The following is a 21902-nucleotide window of genomic DNA, read 5'->3' on the forward strand; positions in this document are numbered from 1 at the left end:
GACTAGAATTTCCTTGCAAATACAGTGCCACGCAGCCAGCTCCGCCAACCCCCACCTCTGCCAACCCAGCTGCTCGATAGCTGAAACATTCTGGTATTGGAGTAGAAGAACAACTTGGGTCAGTAGGTGTGTTTTCCATGAAATTGTCACTGAAGAAGTTCTTCTTGAGTGTTTTGGGAGCTGCACTCATCCAGGCAAGTGGGGAGTATTCCATCACACTCCTGACTTGTGCTTTGTAGATAGTGGACAAGCTTTCGGAAGTCAGGAGGCGAGTTACCCATCGCAGGATTCCTAGCCCCTGACCTCTTGTAGCCACATTATTTATGTGGCTACTCCAGTTCTGTTTCTGGTCAATGGTAACCCCCCCAAGATGTTGATAGAGGGGGATTCAGCGATGGTAATGCCATTGAATGTCAAGGGGCAATGGTTAGATTCTCTCTTGTTGGAGATGGTCATTCTCTGGCACTTGTGTGGCACAAATGTTACTTGCCACTTGTCAGCCCAAGCCTGGATATTGTCCAGGTCTTGCTGCATTTGAACATGGACTGCTTCAGTACCTGAGGAGCCGCGAATGGTGCTGAACATGGTGCAATCATCAGCGAACATCCACACTTCTGACCTTATGATGGAAGGAAGGTCATTGATGAAATACAAGCATGGCATGCGTTGATACTGTACAGCAATGGTCAAGGGGGCCAGAGCTCCTTGAGGGGCACACATGCCTTGGGATGAAGTGAGGCTAGGTAGCCATGGAAGTGCTCAGTCGTTGGCTTCCTCTTTTCATGTTGCAGGGAAAGGGGTGGTGTGGGGCAGCTGAGGCTTGAGTGTGGGGAGCAGGCCCCCAGCTGGGTGGCTGCTCACGCTTGTAGCGCTGTGCTGTGATCTGCTGCATGTTCAAATGAAAGTGTGTAGCCGCTTGCAGGGAAGAGCAGAGACGAGTTAGATCAGCAGTTCCTCAGAACTGGATGTTCTCAAGCAGCAGAACAAGAGGTCAAGGGAACATGCAACGGCTGCGATATAACTAAGGTTTGCTTCAATCAGGCCAACTTTCACAGGGACATCAAGCTATTAGCCAGCAATGACATCAACAATGGCAGTAACTACTCAGGTCAAAGTTCAGCCTGTACGCCCAGTACTAATTGAAACTTCAGCGGAGACCTCCCTGTATTTCTTGCAACACAAAGATGGTGGCTGAGGCAGCCCTTTTATTGGTCTTGCAATAGATTAGACCCACCTCAGTTTGCGCTACAAATTGTGCCCCTTTGCTGGTGCAGGAGGTGACGGGCACAACTCCAGTTCCTCCACGCATCATCCCTTGCCCTCCCCCCAAATGAAAATCTCGGCTGGCACTGCCGGACAGAGGCAGGATTGCAACATCAGGAAATTTCCCGATTCGCACCTCCAAGATGTAAATCCAGCCTTAAATATCCTTAGTGAGCAGCAGAAATCTGAAGACATAGGGCAAGCCAGGTACTTTTAATACAACCCAATAGAGAATACAGTCTTTGCACAAGGCGGCAATGGAGGTTGCAAAGGGATCCTGCAAACGAAGTTGATTTCCGTTCAGTATCCACAAAGCAGCAAAGAAACTGGAAATTCATTGAAGTATAGTCAGAATCTCAGTAATAGACAGAGAATGGGCTGTAGGCTAGAAAAGGTTACTACAAAAAGCAACTGAGCAGCAGAATAGAGTCATGGCAACCAAATCTTATAGTGTGAGACTGTCTACTTGGTAACAGAGGAACCTGGAGAAAAGGGCAGAGCAAAGGAAAGGTACTTTGCTATAGGAAGATGTGAAGGAATCAGAGTAGAATCGCCTTGGCTAGCTCAAGAATGATATTGGCAGAAAGTTGGTGCTAGATATCTTGTTCATCCTCTTGGTCAGGGAATGGTGCTTGTCTTAGGAAAGTTCAGCTGATTCTTTGTTGAGATGCAACATGAAGTATGAGCAACAGCTAAAAATGCGTAAATAACTGAACATTTACATATTTTCTACCAATATCATTCATGCTACAGTTATGTATTTTGCAGTGAAGTTCTTGGGCAATGAAGTTCTAAGAAATAAGTGGTAGTCACTAACTGTGATAAATTAGCTCCTGTTAGAACAGTGGTGCACCAATGGCAGGTGATAAGAGCAGGAGACATTCCTGGTAAGCCATGTGATGGAAAGAAAATTGTAGTCTCTACCATCACTATTCATAGTTCCAGACCACAACATGCTTGTAAAACTGCATGTTGCCAGAGCAACTCCGACTCCTTGGGAGGCCAGTTGGCTCAAGGATAGCTAATGTGGATCAGTTTGGTGTCAACAGCACTGAGTTCAATTCCTGTTCTGGCTGGGGTGGATTCAGAACCTGCCTCTTTGCCCTAACCATGATGGAGGTTGCGTGGCTGTGGATCAGACCTGCCTTCAGGCAGAGAAATGAAGAGGAAAAGTAGTGGCCCCCAAACTTTTTTGGTTGCATACCTTTATTCAGATTTACCAACCTTTTGGGTATCCCTACACGCAGTTCCTTTTTTAACTCTAATGACCGTACATTTTGTAAATCATTATAATTGCAGGTAAACATATGTCTAATAATTTTTTTTACTTACATTAGTGTGATGGATGAGCTTGTTTATTGGAGCATAAGCATAAGAAGTTGAGAGAAACGGGTGATGATTTCAGTTGCAAACTGCTTTCAACGCACGTACGGTGCCGATACTTTAATTTCGTTCCAGTGAGTGCCGAAAATCCTCTTTCACAAAAGTACGTTGTGGCAAATGGCATCAAAGCCATTCTCTTGTTCTTTTAGAGTCAGCTTTTCACATCACATGGAAATTGCAAGCAAATTTGATACAAGGTAGTGAACCCAGCTCTGTGTTGTCCATCGAGGGGGAAAGTAATCATGTAACTGCTGTGCCTGTTCAGTGGTATGCTGTTTAGTGTCATCTTTAATGCTGTCCTGCAAGTTTAGCTTATTAGTTGTCAAGAATTCATGCAGACTTGGAAGTATTTCAGTGTTGTTTCCCTCCACACGAGTCCAAAATTTCACTTTTTAATCATGTCCTCAATTTTGCCCTGGCATAGAATATTGTTGTGCTCAGCCTTTGATGTCCTATATTTAGCTCATTTAGGTGAGAAAATATCTGACAAGTAGCCTGGACACGAGAGCCAGGCCGCATCATGCAGACATACAGAGAGGGAATGGGTGATCTCCGGAGAATATCTTCACCTGAAAATGCAGTTCAAAGAACCTGTTCAACACTTTGCCACGAGAAAGCCAGCGAATTTCTGGTGGGGTAGCAGATTGATGTGTTTGCTTCCTATTACATTACATAGAGTGGAAAAGATGCACAAATTCAGGGGATGGGTTTTTGTAAAGTTAACTTTTCTCTCAGCATTGTCCAGCATCTCCTTTAAGTTGGTAGGCATGTTCTTAGTGGCAAATGCCTATCTGTATATGCTGCATTGTACCCATGTTGCATTTGGGATGACTGCTTTCAGAAGTCACCGCTCCACTGTGCCTTCCTGTCATTAAGTGAGCTCCAACAGTGCAGATTCCAACACCGTTTGCCCACAAAATTCCATGTTCAGTGATGAAGCTATCAAGCAGCTGGAAAATCTCAGCTGTTGTTCGAATGGGTAGTGGTTTGCAAAATAAAATGTCCTCTTGTGTAATTATACCCTGTGTAATTATACTTCACATTAACTAAGAGATAAGCCAGGTTTTCCACATCTGTGGACTTGTCCAGTTGCAGAGCAAATGATTGCTGCTAATTATTCAGTTCACTATTTGAGTCAGAACATCATCAGCCATGTCATCGATGTGTCAGGGCAAAGTGTTGTTTGACAATGGTATAATTTGAATGACCTTCCTAGCTTTCCCCTCAATTACAGTGTCAACCATGCCTGCGGCCACAGGTGGTATTAGTTCCTCAGCTATAGTATGATGCTTCTCTGACCTTGCTACTCTATAACTCACAAGGTACGATGTTTCAAGAGCATTTGGTTTGTCATCTGCTGCAACAGAGCATAAAACTTTCATGCCAATCAAAAGTTGTGACATTGCTCATTCAGAAAATTTTTGTGGTTTGTCATTGTATTGCCCGTGTTTCATTTCTAAATGTCTGTATAAAAGAGACTCTTTTAAACTACTGTTCCAAATCATCTCTCCACATGGCTTAGGATCTTCATCAGGCCTAGTCCAAACGAATCCAATCTCAAAGTATTTTTCGTCATATTTACGTTTCTTTGTTTCGCTTTGCTATCCAGGGCAGAGCTTTCATGTGGAATCAGTCATTATGACTGCTTGTAGTTTCATTCTCATCGCTAGTAGTTTTTTTTTAATGTACCCTGTTTTTAGACATCTGGCCATTTTGAATGGTTAGGTTCTCATGTTTGGAATTTACCCTATACAAATGGAGAAGGTACAACTCGAAAAGCTCTAATAGTGGCATACAGTTTGACGCCATGTTATAAGTTCATTGGATGCAAACAGTGTACATATTTTCTTCATTTGCTGTAGTCTTATTGGTACGTTTGAAAATAAGGGAAATGCTCTAGCTTCATTTTTTAACAATACGACGAAAAAAACTAATTACAAAATTTTGACCATGTTGTAAATGCATTTGCTAGCTAATAGATACTTTATTTGCATTCATTGATGTATTAAAACAAAGTCCGCATGACACAATTTAAGTACCCCTAAAGAAATTGCCATGCTCCAAGAAGATTCGCATACGCAACTTTGACACCCACTGTGTTAGAGAAAAGAACCTAGTGGGGAAAACTGCACTTTTTGCAAGACAGATGCCCAAAAACCTCATTAGAATTTACTAATTAAGAACAATAACAGGGAGAAATTAGGGAAAATAACAGGGAGAACCTCATTCAATTAATTAGGACAACATGGCTGCAATCAATAACTCTTTATTTTGGTCATCATAGATTGAGTAAACTATTAATTACAGATCTTTCTCCTCTTTCCCTAGGCTTCGCTTTCCCATCCTCCCCTATGATCCCCTAGTCCTTTCTCCTAGCTAGTAACATGCCTCTTATATTTTTCTGCTCACAGCATGTTCTTTGCCTTTGCTGGCACATGCTACTTTGAAACTTCGTATCATCTAGTCCTGTAGAAGAATGTTGATGTACACTCATTCTGTGGAATGATTTTAATGTTATAGCTGCATCTTACACCTGTCTGTAATAATACAAAACAGAGGATGGTGAGGGGGAATGACCCAATATATGACACATTTAGAGCTTAAGAAATATTCCCCACCCTTACTAAGTCAGATGATCCTGGATTCAGCCATGAGAAAAATTACTTAACCAATGTTGTCTTATCAAATTCCCTGCCTTATCTGTTTACTATGCATGATACAAGGGGGTTGGGGGAATAGAGCAGAAGAAGTTGCTGCTTAACACTGCTGTCTCATGTTTATGCCCAGTTTGCTAATACTATAACCTTGCAAATCATTTGTTTTCAAATGAATGTTATGCTTTTATTTTTTGGGACATTTTTGTTGGCCTTCGGCATGGCAAATTATGTCAAGAAGTAAATATGGGTCTTGTAATTTATTTTGCACATTCCTTATCATTTTCTATGGCCCTATTTGTTCCCCCATTACTTATTTAATACTAATTATCACTTATAAATAAAACCACACTCTCTTTGAATTTGACAGATACACCTGAGACAACTGGTAATGCGTTACCTGAAATTATTTATTCTGGCATCCCGCGGGTAGACAGATATGGACTTCAGGTGTCACCACTCTTTGGAATATAGTTTTAGGTAATTTCTTAAGTAATTAGGGTGATTTCTGAATATTTTGAGATGTCTGTCTATTTAGTTCATCATCATTTCCAACCTTCTAAGGACAATATAGCAAAAACAGAAGCAATTGGTGCCTTCCATCAGTTTATTACTCATGCTTTGCTTAGTTTGTTTCTGCATTTTGGATTCCTTGCTATGTTATGTGTATTGTACCCAGATTTTTAGAGTAAATTGATATAGGAATCATTGTATGAATGCTTTCAAATAATGGGCCATAACTTCCGACTAGCGCCAGAAAGTGCTGGCCCACAGAGATTAGAATTTAAGACCACTTAACTGGTCTCAACTTGCGTTGCCACTTCCATTCGCCAGAGCTGCTTGGGGTCTGCATCGAAAGAATCCTTGCAGGCCCCAGCGAAGTCTAGATCCAGCGTATTTAAGGAGGCCACAGCCCCTTTTTTACATCACTTGCTGCCATAAAGCAGGTAAGTTTAAAGGGCCAGGGAAATTGACAGGCCGGGGGAAGTTAAGTGTCCAAGGTAAGTGGATAGGATTTGGGGGTTGCAGGTGTCTGGAGGTCGGGGCATCCGATGTCAGTGGTTGGGAGTGGGGTGGGTTGTCGTGGAGGTGGGGGATGGCAGGAATCCTATGGAGGGGTGGGGGTGGGGGAGTCCAATGGGGTAGGTCTGGGTCTTCACAATAGTTACCCAGAAGTTAGAAGTGGTTTTAATTCTAACTTTTTGTGGGTAACTATTGGCATAACCCCGGAGGAACCATCGAAGTTTGCGCTTTAAACCGCATTTTTGGATGGTTCCCAGCGCAGCACAATTGTCCAGAGGAAGTTAGCACTTCTGGGCAATTGCCTGGGAACTTGCCAAAGAGATCCCCATTGCATTCATGGAGTACCCCCCAAATCCGACACTGGGGAATGCGGAAGTTACGGATAGCTTTTGCATTTTTGGAGGCAATTGGTCAATATGTTTATGGTCTAACCGAGTAAATCAGTGGCTTATAATTTGTAGTCTAATGGAGCATTTTTTAATATAATGCTTATAAAAGCCCTTCCAGGTCCAAACGTTTGTGTATTTTTGTTCTGTGTGTTCTTTGAGGCATACTGGAAGCCATTGCTGATATGTCTATGGTAGGATGGCCCTAATCTATGCAAAGATGACGTAGTGATAGAGACGAGGGATGGCCGTAATCTATGCAAAGATGATGTGGTGATAGAGACGAGGGATTTTTCTCCCAGAATCATATACTATCCATATGATATTTAGTTCTTTGTTTAACTCTTAGAAAGCTCATTACTCCATACCCATATTCTGCTTTTGTTTTAGGCAGAGGGTGATGGTCGAGGGGTGTTTTTGTGACTGGATGCCTGTGCCCAGTGGGGTTCCACAGGGATCGGTGTTGGGTCCCTTGCTATTTGTGCTTTATATAATCGATTTAGACTTGAATGTAGGAGGGTTGATCAGTAAGTTTGCAGATGACACGAAAATTGATGGGGTGGTAAATAGTGAGGAGGACAGCCTTAGATTACAGGAGGATATAGACAGGCTGGTCAGATGAGCTGATCAGTGGCAAATGGAATTTAATCTGGATAAGTGTGAAGTAATGCACTTGGGCAGGACAAACAAGGCACGGGAATACACGATGAATGGTAGGACTCTGGGAAGTACCGAGGATCAGAGGGACCTTGGTGTGCATGTCCACCAGTCCCTTAAGGTAGCGGGACAGGTAGATAAGGTGGTTAAGAAGGCATATGGGATACTCGCCTTTATTAGCTGAGGCATAGAATATAAGACCAGGGAGGTTATGCTAGAACTGTATAAAACGCTGATTAGGCCACAGCTAGAGTATTGCGTGCAGTTCTGGAATCTGCATTATAGGAAGGATGTGATTGCACTAGAGAGAGTGCAGAGGAGATTTGCCAGGATGTTGCCTGGGCTGGAGAGTTTTAGTTATGAGGAGAGATTGGATAGAATGGGGTTATTTTTCCTGGAGCAGAGGAGATTGAGGGGGGGGGACGTGATTGAGGTGCACAAAATTATGGGTGGCATAGACAAGAAGGAACTTTTCCCCTTGATGTAGGGATCAATAACCAGGGGGCATAGATTTAAGGTAAGGGGCAGGAGGTTTAGAGTGGATGTGAGGAAGAATTTTTTCACTGAGGGTGGTGGGAATCTGGAATCTCTGCCTGAAAGGGTGGTAGAGGCAGAAACCCTCATAACATTTAAGAAGTATTTGGATGTGCACTTGCAATGCCATGTCATACAAGGCTATAGGCCTAGTGCTGGAAAATGGGATTAGAATAGTTAGGTACATGTTTGACCGGCGCAGACTCAATGTGCCGAAGGGCCTTTTTCTGTGCTGTAGACCTCTATGACTCTATTTGCCAAAGATCACCTAACTGGCTCACCATTTTTTTTAAATTATGGCAATCGTTCATGTTTGTGGATGAATGTAGATTGAAAATTGCCTTGTTAAGGTGCATTTTAACTAGGAGAGAGAAATAAGAAACATAGATTTACAGCACAGAAGGAGACCATTTGACCCATTGTGTCCATGCCAGAAAACATTAGTGAGCAAAACAAGGAGGACAGGTTAGGTTATGTAACTCAAATAACCTTATTTATACCAACACACAGAGTATATAAGAAAAAAATTGAATGGACTGCAGATGCAAATTTAACTTGGAAGTTATGACATGGCAGCTATTATGGAGACATGTGATTGGGAACAAAATTTACCAGATTATGAATTCAACAGGAAAGATTAGATAAATGAGCGAAGAGGGGTGGTGCTTAATGATTTTGGATGGAATAACGAAATAGAAAAGGATTTAATAAAGTAGTGGAAGTTCGGTACAGGCCCACTGGTAGTTGCTGTGAAGTGGTAGATTGTATAAATACAGAGATTAGACATGCACGTAGTAAAGGTAGGATGGTTTTAACTTCAATATAGATTGGGATAAGCAGACAAGCATCTGTCAGAAAACTAGTAAGTTTTTTGCATATGTCAAGATAATTTTCTGCAGCAGTATGTCCGGGAACCAACTGGGGGCATGCCATATTAGATTTAGTAATGAGTAATACTCCAGACTTAGCTAACAGCCTGATGGTTTATGAACGTCTGTTTAATGACCAGAATATGATTGAGTTCGACATAATGTTTGAAAGGGAAAAAAGCAGCTACTAAGGTTCCAAGGTAAGGCTGACTTCAGTGGAATGAGATCGAGGCTGTCCACAGTGAACTACTCAAATCTGTTAATAGGTAAAATGACAGAAGACGAGACGTTTGAGACCACATCTCGATTAACGTTTTGGTCTCCTTATTTAACGAAGGATGTTAATGCATTAGAGGCGGTTCAGAGAAGGTTTAGTAGATTGATACATGGAATGAGTGGGTTGTCTGATGGGGAAAGGTTAGACAGACTGGGCTTATTTCCACTGGAGTTTAGAAGAGTGAGGGGTGACTTGATTGAAGTGCATAAGACCCTGAACGGCCTTGATAAGGTGGACATGGAAATGATGTTTCCTCTTGTGGGTGAGTCCAGAACTAGGGGGCACTGTTTTAAAATTAGGGGGCGCCCATTTTAGGACAGAGATGAGGAGAATTTTTTTTGAGGGTTGTGCGACTTTGGAACTGTTTGCCTCTGGAGGCGGGATCATTAAATATCTTTAAGACGGAGGTAGATAGATTCTTGTTAGGCAAGGGAATCAAAGGGGTAGATGGTAATGTGAAATTAGTAATACAAACAAATCAGCCAAGTTCTTATTGAATGGCAGAGCAGGCTCGAAGGGCCAAATGGTCTACTTCTCTTTTGTATGTTCATATGATACAGAACCAGTTTATATAGCTCTATTTGCCAAAAGAAAGTCATGGATGACTAAAGAGGTAAGAGACAACATAAAACTAAGACAAAAAACGTACAGAGCCTGGCCGACGGGAGAGGTACAAAGAACATCAAAGGCTGAAAAAACGGAGCTACTAAAAATGAGTTTTAAAAAATTGCAAGGGATAATAAATAATAAAACAATTTTTTACTATTAGGAAAAGGAGAGTAGTCTTGAATCTACCAAGAGGCCTAGAATGGGTCATCTGTTGTTCAGTGTTTGAACATCTCGCTCTGATCTTGAAGATAAACATAGGTTGGTTTTTAACTGTAATTCACTTCAAGATGGTTCGAATTCCACTTGGATGAAAGCAAAGCTCTGAAGAAGAGTCATGCGGACTCGAAACATTAATTCTGTTTCTCTCTCCACAGATGCTGCCAGATCTGCTGAGTTTTTCCAGCATTTTCTGGTTTTATTTCGAATTGCACATACTTCAGGGTTCCTCATCAGTTTCTCAATCAGATGTCCCATTTATCTGCAGTTAGAACTTTAATTCCTAAAAGTTATACCCTAAAACATGCAAACCATGAACCAAGTTTTCATAAACATCATTACAGAAGAATTTGCCATCCTCCATAAGATAATCACGAACCAGGTCAATTCATTATTAGCTTTTTTTGGATTTTTCTTGCAGAAAAATTAAGAAACTAGCACTTGAATTGATGTTGTAGAATACTACTGCATAAACATGTTCATCAATGAATTTCTCCTCTCTGCTATTTTAACAGATGCTTTAAAATTAATGTGTTGATGTCACAATGAAAATGAGAAAGAATTTCAAATAAAGATATTATGTATTTTATACTAATGTTTTTCCATATCTCTTCACTTTCCATTTTTGACCAAAATGTGTGATCGCAATCTGGCACGTTGCCTATTGTTTCAAAGGGGCTCGTGATGATAATGTTATGGCTTTGAAAGTTGGCCTTTTTTTACATTTCCACTTAGGTCGTGTAGGAACACCACATTTCATGGCACCAGAAGTTGTCAAAAGAGAACCATATGGAAAGCCAGTTGATGTTTGGGGTTGCGGAGTTATACTTTTTATTCTTCTTAGTGGCTGTTTGCCATTTTATGGAACAAAGGAAAGATTGTTTGATGCTATTATTAAAGGAAAACATAAGGTAAATGTGATTTTTTTTCTCTTATGGCATCCCCTACCTCTGAGGTGCTCCATCAAACACTGATAGATATATTTTATACTTCCTCTGAAGCATATGTAGTAGAATTCTATCTTTTTCATTATTTTTGTGCCCCAGAATTCTTATTACTTCTTAACTATGTGTTTTCCCTTTATTATTCCTCATCTATTAAAAATAACTTTTCACACACAACAGCTTTTTGGTCATCCAGCATCTTACAAATGTAGTTTTGAGAATTATACTTAGGTTACAATTGAATGGAAGCAATGGATTGAAAGTTGCGATTTTATGGTTAATGCTGACAGAGTCACAATGTCAACTGAGTGTTTCTCAATTTTTTTTCATATAGATGAACCCTAGGCAATGGATCCATATCTCCGAGAGTGCAAAGGATTTGGTCCGTCGTATGCTCATGTTGGACCCTGCAGAAAGGATAACTGTTTATGAGGCACTCAACCATCCTTGGCTTAAGGTGCATTTTTTTTAATTGTTTATCTCCAGTTGATGTTCCAGTTTAGGCACAGCCATTTTTCTAAGCAGTAGGAGATAACATTCACATAGATGTGTTTGGAAAGCAATTTTTATTCACCAAATTGGTAATGATGTAATTTCCTAAATACAGTTGATTAATTTGTTCATATTGGTTTTAGCATAATGGATGGATTATTTGCAACTGGTTGAACAATAAAGGTACTTTCAATAATGTAGTACAGTAATTCATTGCTTAACATTGTAGTTGTATTCCTAAGAAGCACAACTTTAAATGAAACAATGTTAAGCGAATAAGATTTTCCCATTACAACCAATGTAAAAGCTATAGTTAGGTTCAGTAGGACCTTCATCGTCAAAAAAACATTAAAACATTATATCCTGAAGATTTAAATACTGTATATTCCTAAATTGCTATATTTGTAAATGGAATAACTTCTAAATTAAATTATTTAAAAAACATAAGCAAATATGCCAACTCTTTCTACTTACCTCCCACTCGTTGACCCTCCTGCTCCCCGACCCTCCTGCTTGCCAACTCTCCAGCTCCCCAACCCTCCCACTCCCTCTCACTTGCCACATCCCTCACTGCATCCCTTTCCTGAACCCTTGCTGTGAGCGAGGACTTGGGAGAAGGGTAGCGAGATGGAGGGAGGGAGCGAGAGGAGCTGTGCGTGGGAGGGCTAGGGTGGGAAATGGTGAGCGATCAGGGAGTGGGAAGGGTAGGGAGCAGGAGGGTTGGAGAGGAATGTGGCGAGTGGGATAGGCAACAAGCGGAAGGAGGAGGGAGCGGGATGGGGACCAAGCAGAGGGTCAGGGAGTAGGAGAAACCGTTCCAAAATGGCATGAATCGGGTCATGCTTGCTACGTCAGCCCAGCACCAGTGGCACTAAAACGGAAATCCCAATGCTGAACGTGCATACCGGCCCTATTGTATCTGTGACATGAAAACAGAACGACTTAAAATGGGGTGAATTAAAATGGGGAATTACTGCATTGTACTTGTTATTAACTATCTAATATGGCATATAGCACAATTCTTTGCAGAAGTGCTTTTTCAATTTTGAAAGTTGAATATTTTATTTTATTTCTGCATCGATAAACTGGGGATAAACTTGAGACCATTTGAGCCAAAGTGTAACATAGAGCAACTAACACGCTATCTTAAAACTATTAAATTTTGGATCAAAGAAGCTGGGTCTTAATGAGAGTTTGAGAAAATAGCATACAAAATAACTACTTAACTTCTCAGTGTTACTTAACCTCATTGGGCCCAGCAAAAACAATCAGTTATAAATCAGTTATTTAATGTGATATAGTAAAGGTTTTAAATCATGCATAATGTATTGCAGGAGCGAGATCGTTATGCATACAAAATTCACCTCCCAGAAACTGTGGAACAGCTGAGGAAATTTAATGCAAGAAGGAAATTGAAGGTAAGGCCAAAAAAATTAATATTCAGTTTCTGATACAGAAGCACAGTTTCTTTCCCCCTGCCCCACCCCACCGCCATTGAGTAAAACTTAACTTTTGTATTTACATAGTAGGGCAGCACCCACAGCAAAAAGTTAAAGTTTGACCTAAACATAGAGTGCTCATTTCTTAGATTGGTATCCAAAGAGGTTCCTCCTAATACCGTTTGTAAAGCTGCAATATGGAGCAATACGCATGCATTTCCCAAAGCAGAAAACAATGGAAACAATTAACTGGTCATTCAGTAGTGAAATTAGAAAGCATTTTTCACACTAATTGTAGTTGGAAATCTGGAATTTGCTTCAAAAATCTGTGAATGCTGGGTCAATTGAAAATGTTATCAATGAGAGTGATAAATTATTGCACAAGAACTGGTAAACGGAGTTGGAGTACAGATCAATCATGATCTAATTGAATGGCGGAACAGTCTCAAGGGGCTGAATAGCCTATTCCTGGTCTGTGGAAGAAAGAGACAAGTTAATTTTTGAGTTGTAACTCTTTATCAGAACAGAAAAAATCGTGGGGAACAGAGCAAGGGAGAGAAAAAGAACAACAAACATACACACGAGAGTGTATGTGTATGATGACCTGTAAAGTGCATAAAAGGAAAATGGGAGATAATTAAATGCCTACAGTGATATTAACATGCAGTGATAAAAAGGAGCTTAATAGATTTCAAGAGATCAAGAATGTATGAGTGGCTAAAATGTTGGAAGATAAGGCAGGTTTGAAATGAAATGGATTAGAAAAGGAGAATGGGATCCAATAGCCTGCAAAAGCATAAAAGAAGGATGACATGCAGAATACAAACTGCCTCTCTATAATAGTAGTCCAATAGAGATTACCCACTTAAAGCACCAGCCCACCACCTCTGCCTTCCACCAAAATTCCAATAACATATAATTGTATATCACCAGTTTCGCTTGTGGAAAAACAGAAGTGATCACTTTATTCATACTATTCACAAGAGCATTCCAAGCTCACTGTCATCTGTCACTTCAGTTCCTCATCCTACTGTGACCCCTCCAACTTCGGCCTTCTACATTGTTCAAATGAAGCTCACCACAAGCTCGAGGAAGAACACCTTAATTTTCTATTAGAAACTTTGTTGCTCCCTTGCTTTAACATTTGCTTTAATAACTTGAGACGTTAACTGTAACTCCAACTTACTTTATGCCGGAGAATGCTGGCAATGTGAGCTAGGTGTATTGATGTTTTTGAGGAACAGAGGTGCACCAGTGCTAAGTTGGGAACCATCTACTAGAATACCATGCTGATAGAGCTATAACGTCATAGATGTCAACCTGCTTTTTTTTTTATTCTTGGACCACTCATCAGCCTCAACAATTTAGATGGTAGCCGGAACTATATATTATTTAGAGTCTTGTGTATGGCATGCACTTCTGTTGTTGACACTTGTCTTACTCCACTGTGTCATACTTTTATAATAGGACATTTTTAACATACTGCAGTTTGAGAGAGTTTTGAACCACAACTGTATTCTGAGCATGTGAAGATTATAGAATATCCCAGCATGCATTATGTGTATCAACAGGAGTTTAGAGATAGGAGCACCTATCTCTTCACCCTTTGAGGATTTAAGAGTTTATTTGTTATTTTTCGAAATGACTGGCAAAGCTAGCTCTTTAAATCATGAATGTGATGGACAGGGTAGCTGTGAAGAGAATGTTCCCACTTGTGAGAGATCCAAAACCAAAGGCCTTAAGTACAAGATGGTTAATAAAACCAATAGGGTAATAAGGAAAAATGTCTTTACTCAGAGTGATTAGAATGTGAAACTTGCTACTGTAGAAAGTCGTTGAGGCAAATAGCCTAGATGGTTTCAAAAGGAAATTAGTCAAATACGTGAGAGCAAAGAGAATAGAAAGATATGGTAAAAGACTGAAATGAGGTAGCAGTAATAAGAGGAAAGTCAAGTGAATTACAAACACCAGAGATTAGTGGCCTGTTCTCCATTGTATATTCAATATAATTCCATGTAAACTGGAGATTGAATTATTCAAGCTTCTATTTTAGGCAGACCATTTAATTTAATGTATTAATGTGCTGCTTTCTGTTATGAACTGCTCAGACAGACAACACCTGTGAACAGTAGCATGGCTGGATGATTATAATTTTTTTGTTAATGGTTAGAAAAGAAAACAAATTGTTTATAAGAACTGTATTGGTATTGAAAATTCAGTTTTAAAAAATCTATTCTAAACCATGCTATTTACTGTGTTTGCAATAAAAACTTTGAATTGCAGCTGATGTATTTCAGAAACGTGATTGTGAGGTCGAAAGGAATTTGTTTATATGTACTATATATATGTGTGTGCATGTGTCTGTGTAAAAACTTGGAAAATACATAAATGATAAACCTCTGAGCATTTAATGAAGTAATATTTTATTTGTTTATGGAAAAATAGTCTTGGTAAAAACTTCTTAACCTCTCTGCTCCAAGGAGAACAACCCTGACTTCTCTAGTCTCTCCCTATAACTGAAGTCCCTTATAAAACAAACAAAGACTTGCATTTATATAAAAGCAAAAAACTGCAGATGCTGGAAATCCAAAACAAAAACAAAAATACCTGGAAAAACTCAGCAGGTCCGACAGCATCTGCGGAGAGGAACACAATTCAACAGAAGTCATACGGACTCGAAACGTTAACTGTGTTCCTCTCCACAGATGCTGTCGGACCTGCTGAGTTTTTCCAGGTATTTTTGTTTTTGACTTGCATTTGTATAGTGCTTTTGCCAATCAACAGGATGCCCCAAAGCGCTTTGCAGTGGGTGAAGCAGGAGTCAAAATTTTCAAGGACTTTTTTTGAGAAAAAAAACTGCCTCACTTAATTTTCTCGAGGGCTACGTTTTGATTTTCAGCGGCTACTTTTTCATTTTTACATGAGTTCAGGATACTATTCTTCCTTAGTTCCTTGGTATTTCTCTCAAATTTGAATTCTACATACAATTCCCAATTTACAATTCTCAAATTCCAACTATTTGACATAATGAAACAGAAATCAGACAGGCATAAGAAGCAGTTTATGTATGTTAGTAACAGACCAAATGAATTTCTGCATGGTTGATCATGGTGAAATGCAATGCATTTCTGGACACCCTGTAATGTGGCTCATGCAGCTTTAAAGCACTTATGAATGATTAAATCAAGCAATGGCATTCTTGGGAAGCTGCAGAATATGGGATTTGGAAAATGGAATATGCAATCAAAAATAATAAGCACAGCTGGTATGAATGAAGTCAGTCACACTGGCATCAACTCATTGTACAGTAGCTTGCCACTGATTGTTCAAACTACTATACAAATATGTCACAACATAAGCAAATGTATAATAGTCCTTCCAAGAGGAACTTGTACCATGTTTCATTTCTTTTACGAGATTCCTGATTCTAGTGTGCATTTACATGCTGTAATGTTTACAATATCAGCTTGAGAAAGGTGTTTATAATCATTAAGGGTTTTGATAAAGTAAATAAGGATAAAACTATTTTCACTGACATAAGGGTCAGTCACCAGAAGACAAAGGCTTAAGATAATAAGAAAAGCAATAAGAGACACCATGAGGGGAAAATATTACACAGCAAGTTATCTGGAAGGTTGTTGTAAACAGAACTATTGCTTTCAAAACGTATTTGACAAATATTCAAAAAGAAAAAAATTGCAGGGCTACAGGGACCAAGCATGAGTAGGACTAATTAGAAAGCTCTTTCAAAGAGCTAGAATTAATTTAATGGGCCAAATGGTCTCTGAGCTGTATCAATCCATGAAGCTCCTCTTTACCTTAGATGTATCAAGCCCATTTCTCCACTTTCCGCCAGGGAGACTGAATGACTGACTACTTGGTCGTTATATTGACTTGTAACCTCGCGTCAATTGGAGCATCTTGGTCACATGCTCATTGACGTTTTTGCTTCCCTGTCAGAAAATACTTGACTGCATTCCCTCAGTTTTCAGTAGATACGTTCTCCGACTGATTGGGCTACATTTGGCAGATACAGGATGTCATATAACCATTTACTGTCATTCCACAATGTTGGCAGACTGGGTACCAACATATTACATCCCAATGCCAACATTTGTTTATTTTTTTATTCATTCTTGGGATGTGGGTGTCACTGACTAGACCAGCATTTATTGCCCATCCTTGAGAAGGTGGTGGTGAGTTGCCTTCTGGAACCGCTGCAGTCCGTATGATGTAGGTACATCCACAGTACTGTTAGGGAGGAAGTCCCAAGATTTTGACCCAGTGACAGTGAAGGAACAGTGATATATTTCCAAGTCAGGGTGGTGAGTGGTTTGGAGGGGAACTTCCAGGTGGTGATGTTCCCATGTGTCTGCTGCCCTTGCCCTTCTAGATGGTAATGGTCTTGAGTTTGGAAGGTGCTGTTGCAGGAGCCTTTGGGAGTTCCTGCAGTGCATCTAGTAGATGGTGTACATTGCTGCCATAGTGTGTCATGGTGGAGGGAGTGGATGTTTGTGGATGAAGTGCAAATCAAGCGAGCTGCTTTGTCCTGGATGGTGTCAAGCTTCTTGAGTGTTGTTGGAACTGCACTCATCCAAGCAAGTGGAGAGTATTTCATCACACTCCTGACCCCTGCTTATAGATGGTGGACAAGCTTTGGGGAGTCGGGAGGTGAGTTACTCTCCGCAGGATTCCTAGCCTCTGACCTGCTCTTGTAGCCGCAGTATTTATATGGCAAGTCCAGTTCTTTTCTGGTCAATGGTAACCCCCAGGGTGGGGGAATTCAGTGATGGTAATGCCATTGAATGTCAAGGGGCAATGGCTAGGTTCTCTCTTGTTGAAGATGGTCATTGCCTGGCACTTGTGCGGCAAGAATGTTGCTTGCCGCTTGTCAGCTGAAGCCTGGGTATTGTCCAGGTCTTGCTGCATTTGGACATGGACTGCTTCAGTACCTGAAAAGTTGTGGATGGTGCTGAACATTGCGCAATCATCACCGAACATTCCCACTTCTGACCTTTGATGGAAGGAAGGTCATTGATGAAGCAGCTGAAGATGATTGGGCCAAGGACACTACCCAAAGGAACTCCTGCATTGATGCCCTGGAGCTGCGATGATTGTCCTCCAACAACCACAACCATCTTCCTTTGTGCTAGGTATGAGTCTAACCAGCCGAGAGTTTTCTCCCTCACTCTCACCTCATCTCCTTTGTCCGTTTTTGAATTGAGGCTGTAATGAGATCAGGAGCCGAGTGACTCTGTTGGAATCCAAACTGAGGGTCAGAGAGCAGGTTATTGCTAAGCAAGTGCCGCTTGATAGCATTGTTGATAAACCCCTTCTATCACTTTGCTAATAATGAAGAGTAGACTGATGGGGCAGTAATTGGCCAGGTTGAATTTGTCTAGCCTTTTGTGTACAGGACATACCTGGGCAATTTTCTACATAGCCAGGTAGATGCCAATGTTGTAGCTGTACTGTAACAGCCTAGCTAGGAGCACAGCAAGTTCTGGAGCACAAGACTTCAGTACTATTGCCAAAATATTGTAAGGGCCCATAGCCATAGCCTTACCCTCCTGAAGAGAAGGGGTTATCAGGTTGTTTTTGCCGCTGTGCCTCTCCAGCTCACAGCTTCCCCCACTCACCACCTCCCTCCCCATCTCTCCCGCCCTTTGCCTCTGTTTTTTGAATTGAAAAGCAATCAAGGCAGGGTGAAAGGGTATGGTGGCCTGCAATACATTTGAATGCTAGCGTGCAAAGAATTTTTTGTATAATATTTTCTTATTTTGTTACAATCCAAGTCTCCTAGTTTTCTTGCAATGTTACGGATGGAATTGCAAAAAATTTGAGCTGGATAAAAAAAATACTAACTTATGTGTAGTAACTTACACTGCTCTGACTCCTCCAGCTATAGGTTGCCCTCCTCCTGCTCCTGCTGCCCCTACAATCATAGATTATATCTCTGGAGGAGCAGCAAGAATGGGAGGGAAAGAACCTTAATTTGAAGGAGTTGGAGCAGCAAGCATGGAGCTGCTCACAGACTCTATCTCTCTCATACTCGCTACTCCAATATGTACGGGGGAGACCCTTCTTTCAATATTTTGAATTTTTCACACATCTTGAGGTTCTGAGGGCGAATTCTATGCTGCCCCATGTATTTTGAACCCTGTACTGATGCATTTTTGAACTGTGATCACTGTTATCTTGTAGGAAACCCAGCAGCCAATGTATGCACAGTAAGTTCCCATAGACGACAATGGATTACGAACCAGAGAATCTGTCTTTTGTGATGATTTAGGGATAAACATTGGCATGGACACCAGGGATAACTCCCCTGCTCCTCATCGAAATAGTGCCACAGAATCTTTTACATCTACCTGAGAGGGCAGAGAGGACCTTGGTTTAATGTCCCATCCAAAAGATAGCACCTCTGACAGTGTAGCTCTCCCTCAGTACTGCACTGGAATGTCAACTTTGATTTTCATACTCGAGTTTTGGAATGGGACTTGTATCATTAGCCTTCTGACTCAGGTGAGAGTGCTATTAACTGAGCCACAGCTGACAACAAAATTTGAAAGAAGAATCGCCCAATGCCCAATCCGTTCCAGTAAATCTCTCCTGAACCCACTTAAGGCCTTGACATCCTTCATAAAGTATGAGTTCCAGAATTGAACACCAAATTCTTTCTGAGACTTAACCAGTGCCTTATAAAGAAGCATGACTTTCCTTGCTTTTGTACTTTATCCCTCTATTAATAAAACACAAGGCCACCATATTTTTTTTTAAACAGCCTTCTCAACTTGCCGTGCCACATTCAAAGATTTATGTACATAACCGCCCCCCACCCCCAGCAGGTGTTTCTGATCTTACACACCTTCAAAATTGAACAATATAGGTCTGTAACTTCCGCGCTTCCCAGTATCGGGTTTGGGGGGTACCCCAAAGATGCGCTGGGGCATCCCTTTGGTAAGTTCCCAGGCAAGGGTTTGCACAGCAATTGCCCAGAAGTGTGCACTTCCTGTGGACAATTGTGCTGCACTGGGAACAATCCAAAAACGCGATTTAAATCGCAAACTTCGATGGTTCCACCAGTAGTTACCCAGAAAAAGTTAGAAGAATTGAAACCTTTTCTAACTTCTGGGTAGCTATTGTAAAGACCCAGACTGACCCCATGTAACTCCCCCACACAGGACTCCCGCTATCCCAACCCTGCCTCCCCCCCAATCTCTCTCCAACACCCCCTACCTACCCCCCCACTCCATCAGATCCCTCCCGCAACCTCTGCCCCGACACCTCGGACACCCCGCCCCACCTCGGATACCCCTCCCAGACCTCCAATCCCTCAGCCTCCAAACGCCTCCCGCCGGACCCACCCCGATCTCGGACCCTCTGACCTCCAGATCCCCCCACCCACCCCAACCTCCAAACCCCAGCCCCTGAACCCCCTCCCCCGATCTTACACCCCCTGCCACCCTCCTGATCTCGGAACCAGACCCGGTCCAATGCCCCCAGACCTCAGGCCACCCCCCACCTCGACCTCGGACCCCTCCCCTCCAACTTCAGACTCCTCTGATCTAGCCCCCCACCTCCCCCACGACCTTGAGGGGGTCCCTCTGACCTCCAGACACCCCCACCCCCCAAATCCTATTCATTACCTTAGATACTTACCTTCCCCCTGGCCTGCCAATTTCCCTGGCCCTTTAAACTTACCTGTTTAACGGCAGCAAGTGCTGTAAAAAAAAGAGGGCATGGCCTCCTTGAATACGCTGGATGTAGACTTCACTGGGGTCTACGAGGAGTCTTTCATTGCAAGCCCCAAGCAGCTCCAGTGAACAGAAGTGGCAACACAATTTCAAGACCAGGCAAGTGTGTATTTCTCCTAATTTCTGTGGGCCAGCAATTTCCGACACTAGCCAGAAGTTACGGCCCATAGATTCATATTGTCTCTCCTCATTCTTCCTACGAAAATGTATCACTTCGCTCTTTTGTGTATTACATTTCAGATTGAAAGAACTTTTGCTCTATTTCAAGATAAATGGAGATAACAATTTCATTTCAAAGAAAACCGTTATTAGAAATTTGATTTGCAAAGCATAGGTTACCCTGGCAAATATGTAGCTGATTACTTTTCTCTTTTTAGCACCAACTTCAAATCTTAAGTATATTGGTTTAAACGTAAAATCCTGGACATATGCCCTAAAAAGTACAGTCAGCACATTAAGCTCATGCTTTTCACAGTGTGTGAATCTGCTTTAACTTATGCTCTTGCAGCTGAATTATACTTGCAAATGATTAGGTTATTAACTTTGTATGTGATTCTGGAAACTGTAACATTAATGAAAGCTTAACTCAGTAGAGGCACTCTCAGCTGTGTCAGAATGTCGTGGCTTCAAGCCCTACTCCAGAACTTAAGCTGGTTAAGTGCAGGTTGACGCTTTATTGTAGTTGAGAAGGAGTGTTGCGAAGACAATGGTGTTCTTTTTCAGATGAAATATTAAACTGAAGCCCAATCTGGCTGTTCAAGTGGATATAAAATATCCTAAAGCAAATTTTCAAAGAAGACCAGATAACTTTCCCAGTGTTCATACCAACATTCACCCCTTAACCAACATGTAGATGAATTGGCCAGTTTACAGCTGGATCAAAGACATAGCTTTTCAATCGTCCTAATGAAGACAGAGTAATGGGGCAGAGAGTCTTGGGGAGGGAATTCCAGGGCCAAGAGTTCAGGCAGCTGAAATAATTTTATTTTACAGTGCTAATTCTGTCTTTTTGTACCTTGGGCTGGATTTTACCAGAACTTTCTGGCAGGCTGGAAGCTGGCAAAATGAGCCAAGAAGAGGGAAGATAGGGTTTCCGTTGTCTTCCTGTCACCACGCCATTTTGCCAGAGGCAAAAAAGGTTTCAGATGGCCTGCTTGCCTGGAGCCCAATTGAGCCCTTAAGTGGCCAGCTAAGGGCCTCTTCCAGCCTCTGGCATTTTACTAGCATTTGGGGCACCCACTGTCATATGAGACTGCTGGGTATACCCTGGCAGCCTCCTGGGGGAGAGGTGGGAATGCTCTTTGGGCACTCTGTGACCTGCATGGGCACCCTGGCAGCAATGGCAGGCCCTGTGGCAACCTCCTGGCAGAAGTGGCCGCCCCCTGCAAGAATGCCACCA

The 21902-nt window shown here is 41.6% G+C and overlaps 1 protein-coding gene across 5 annotated transcripts in view; it reads left to right on the forward strand.

Annotated features, from left to right (window-relative positions):
- The window catches only part of caska (calcium/calmodulin-dependent serine protein kinase a), a 515992-nt gene that overhangs the window by 307569 nt on the left and 186521 nt on the right, over positions 1-21902 (forward strand). For all 5 annotated transcript variants that reach the window (XM_078559724.1, XM_078559725.1, XM_078559726.1 and 2 more), the window contains exons 7-9: positions 10607-10782; positions 11150-11272; positions 12642-12725. In XM_078559724.1, coding sequence (XP_078415850.1) covers positions 10607-10782; positions 11150-11272; positions 12642-12725 — 383 coding nt within the window. The remainder of the gene's footprint in view (positions 1-10606; positions 10783-11149; positions 11273-12641; positions 12726-21902) is intronic.

This window comes from Cetorhinus maximus, chromosome 16 (assembly GCF_964194155.1).
Source record: "Cetorhinus maximus chromosome 16, sCetMax3.hap1.1, whole genome shotgun sequence".
Taxonomy (NCBI): Eukaryota; Metazoa; Chordata; class Chondrichthyes; order Lamniformes; family Cetorhinidae; genus Cetorhinus; species Cetorhinus maximus.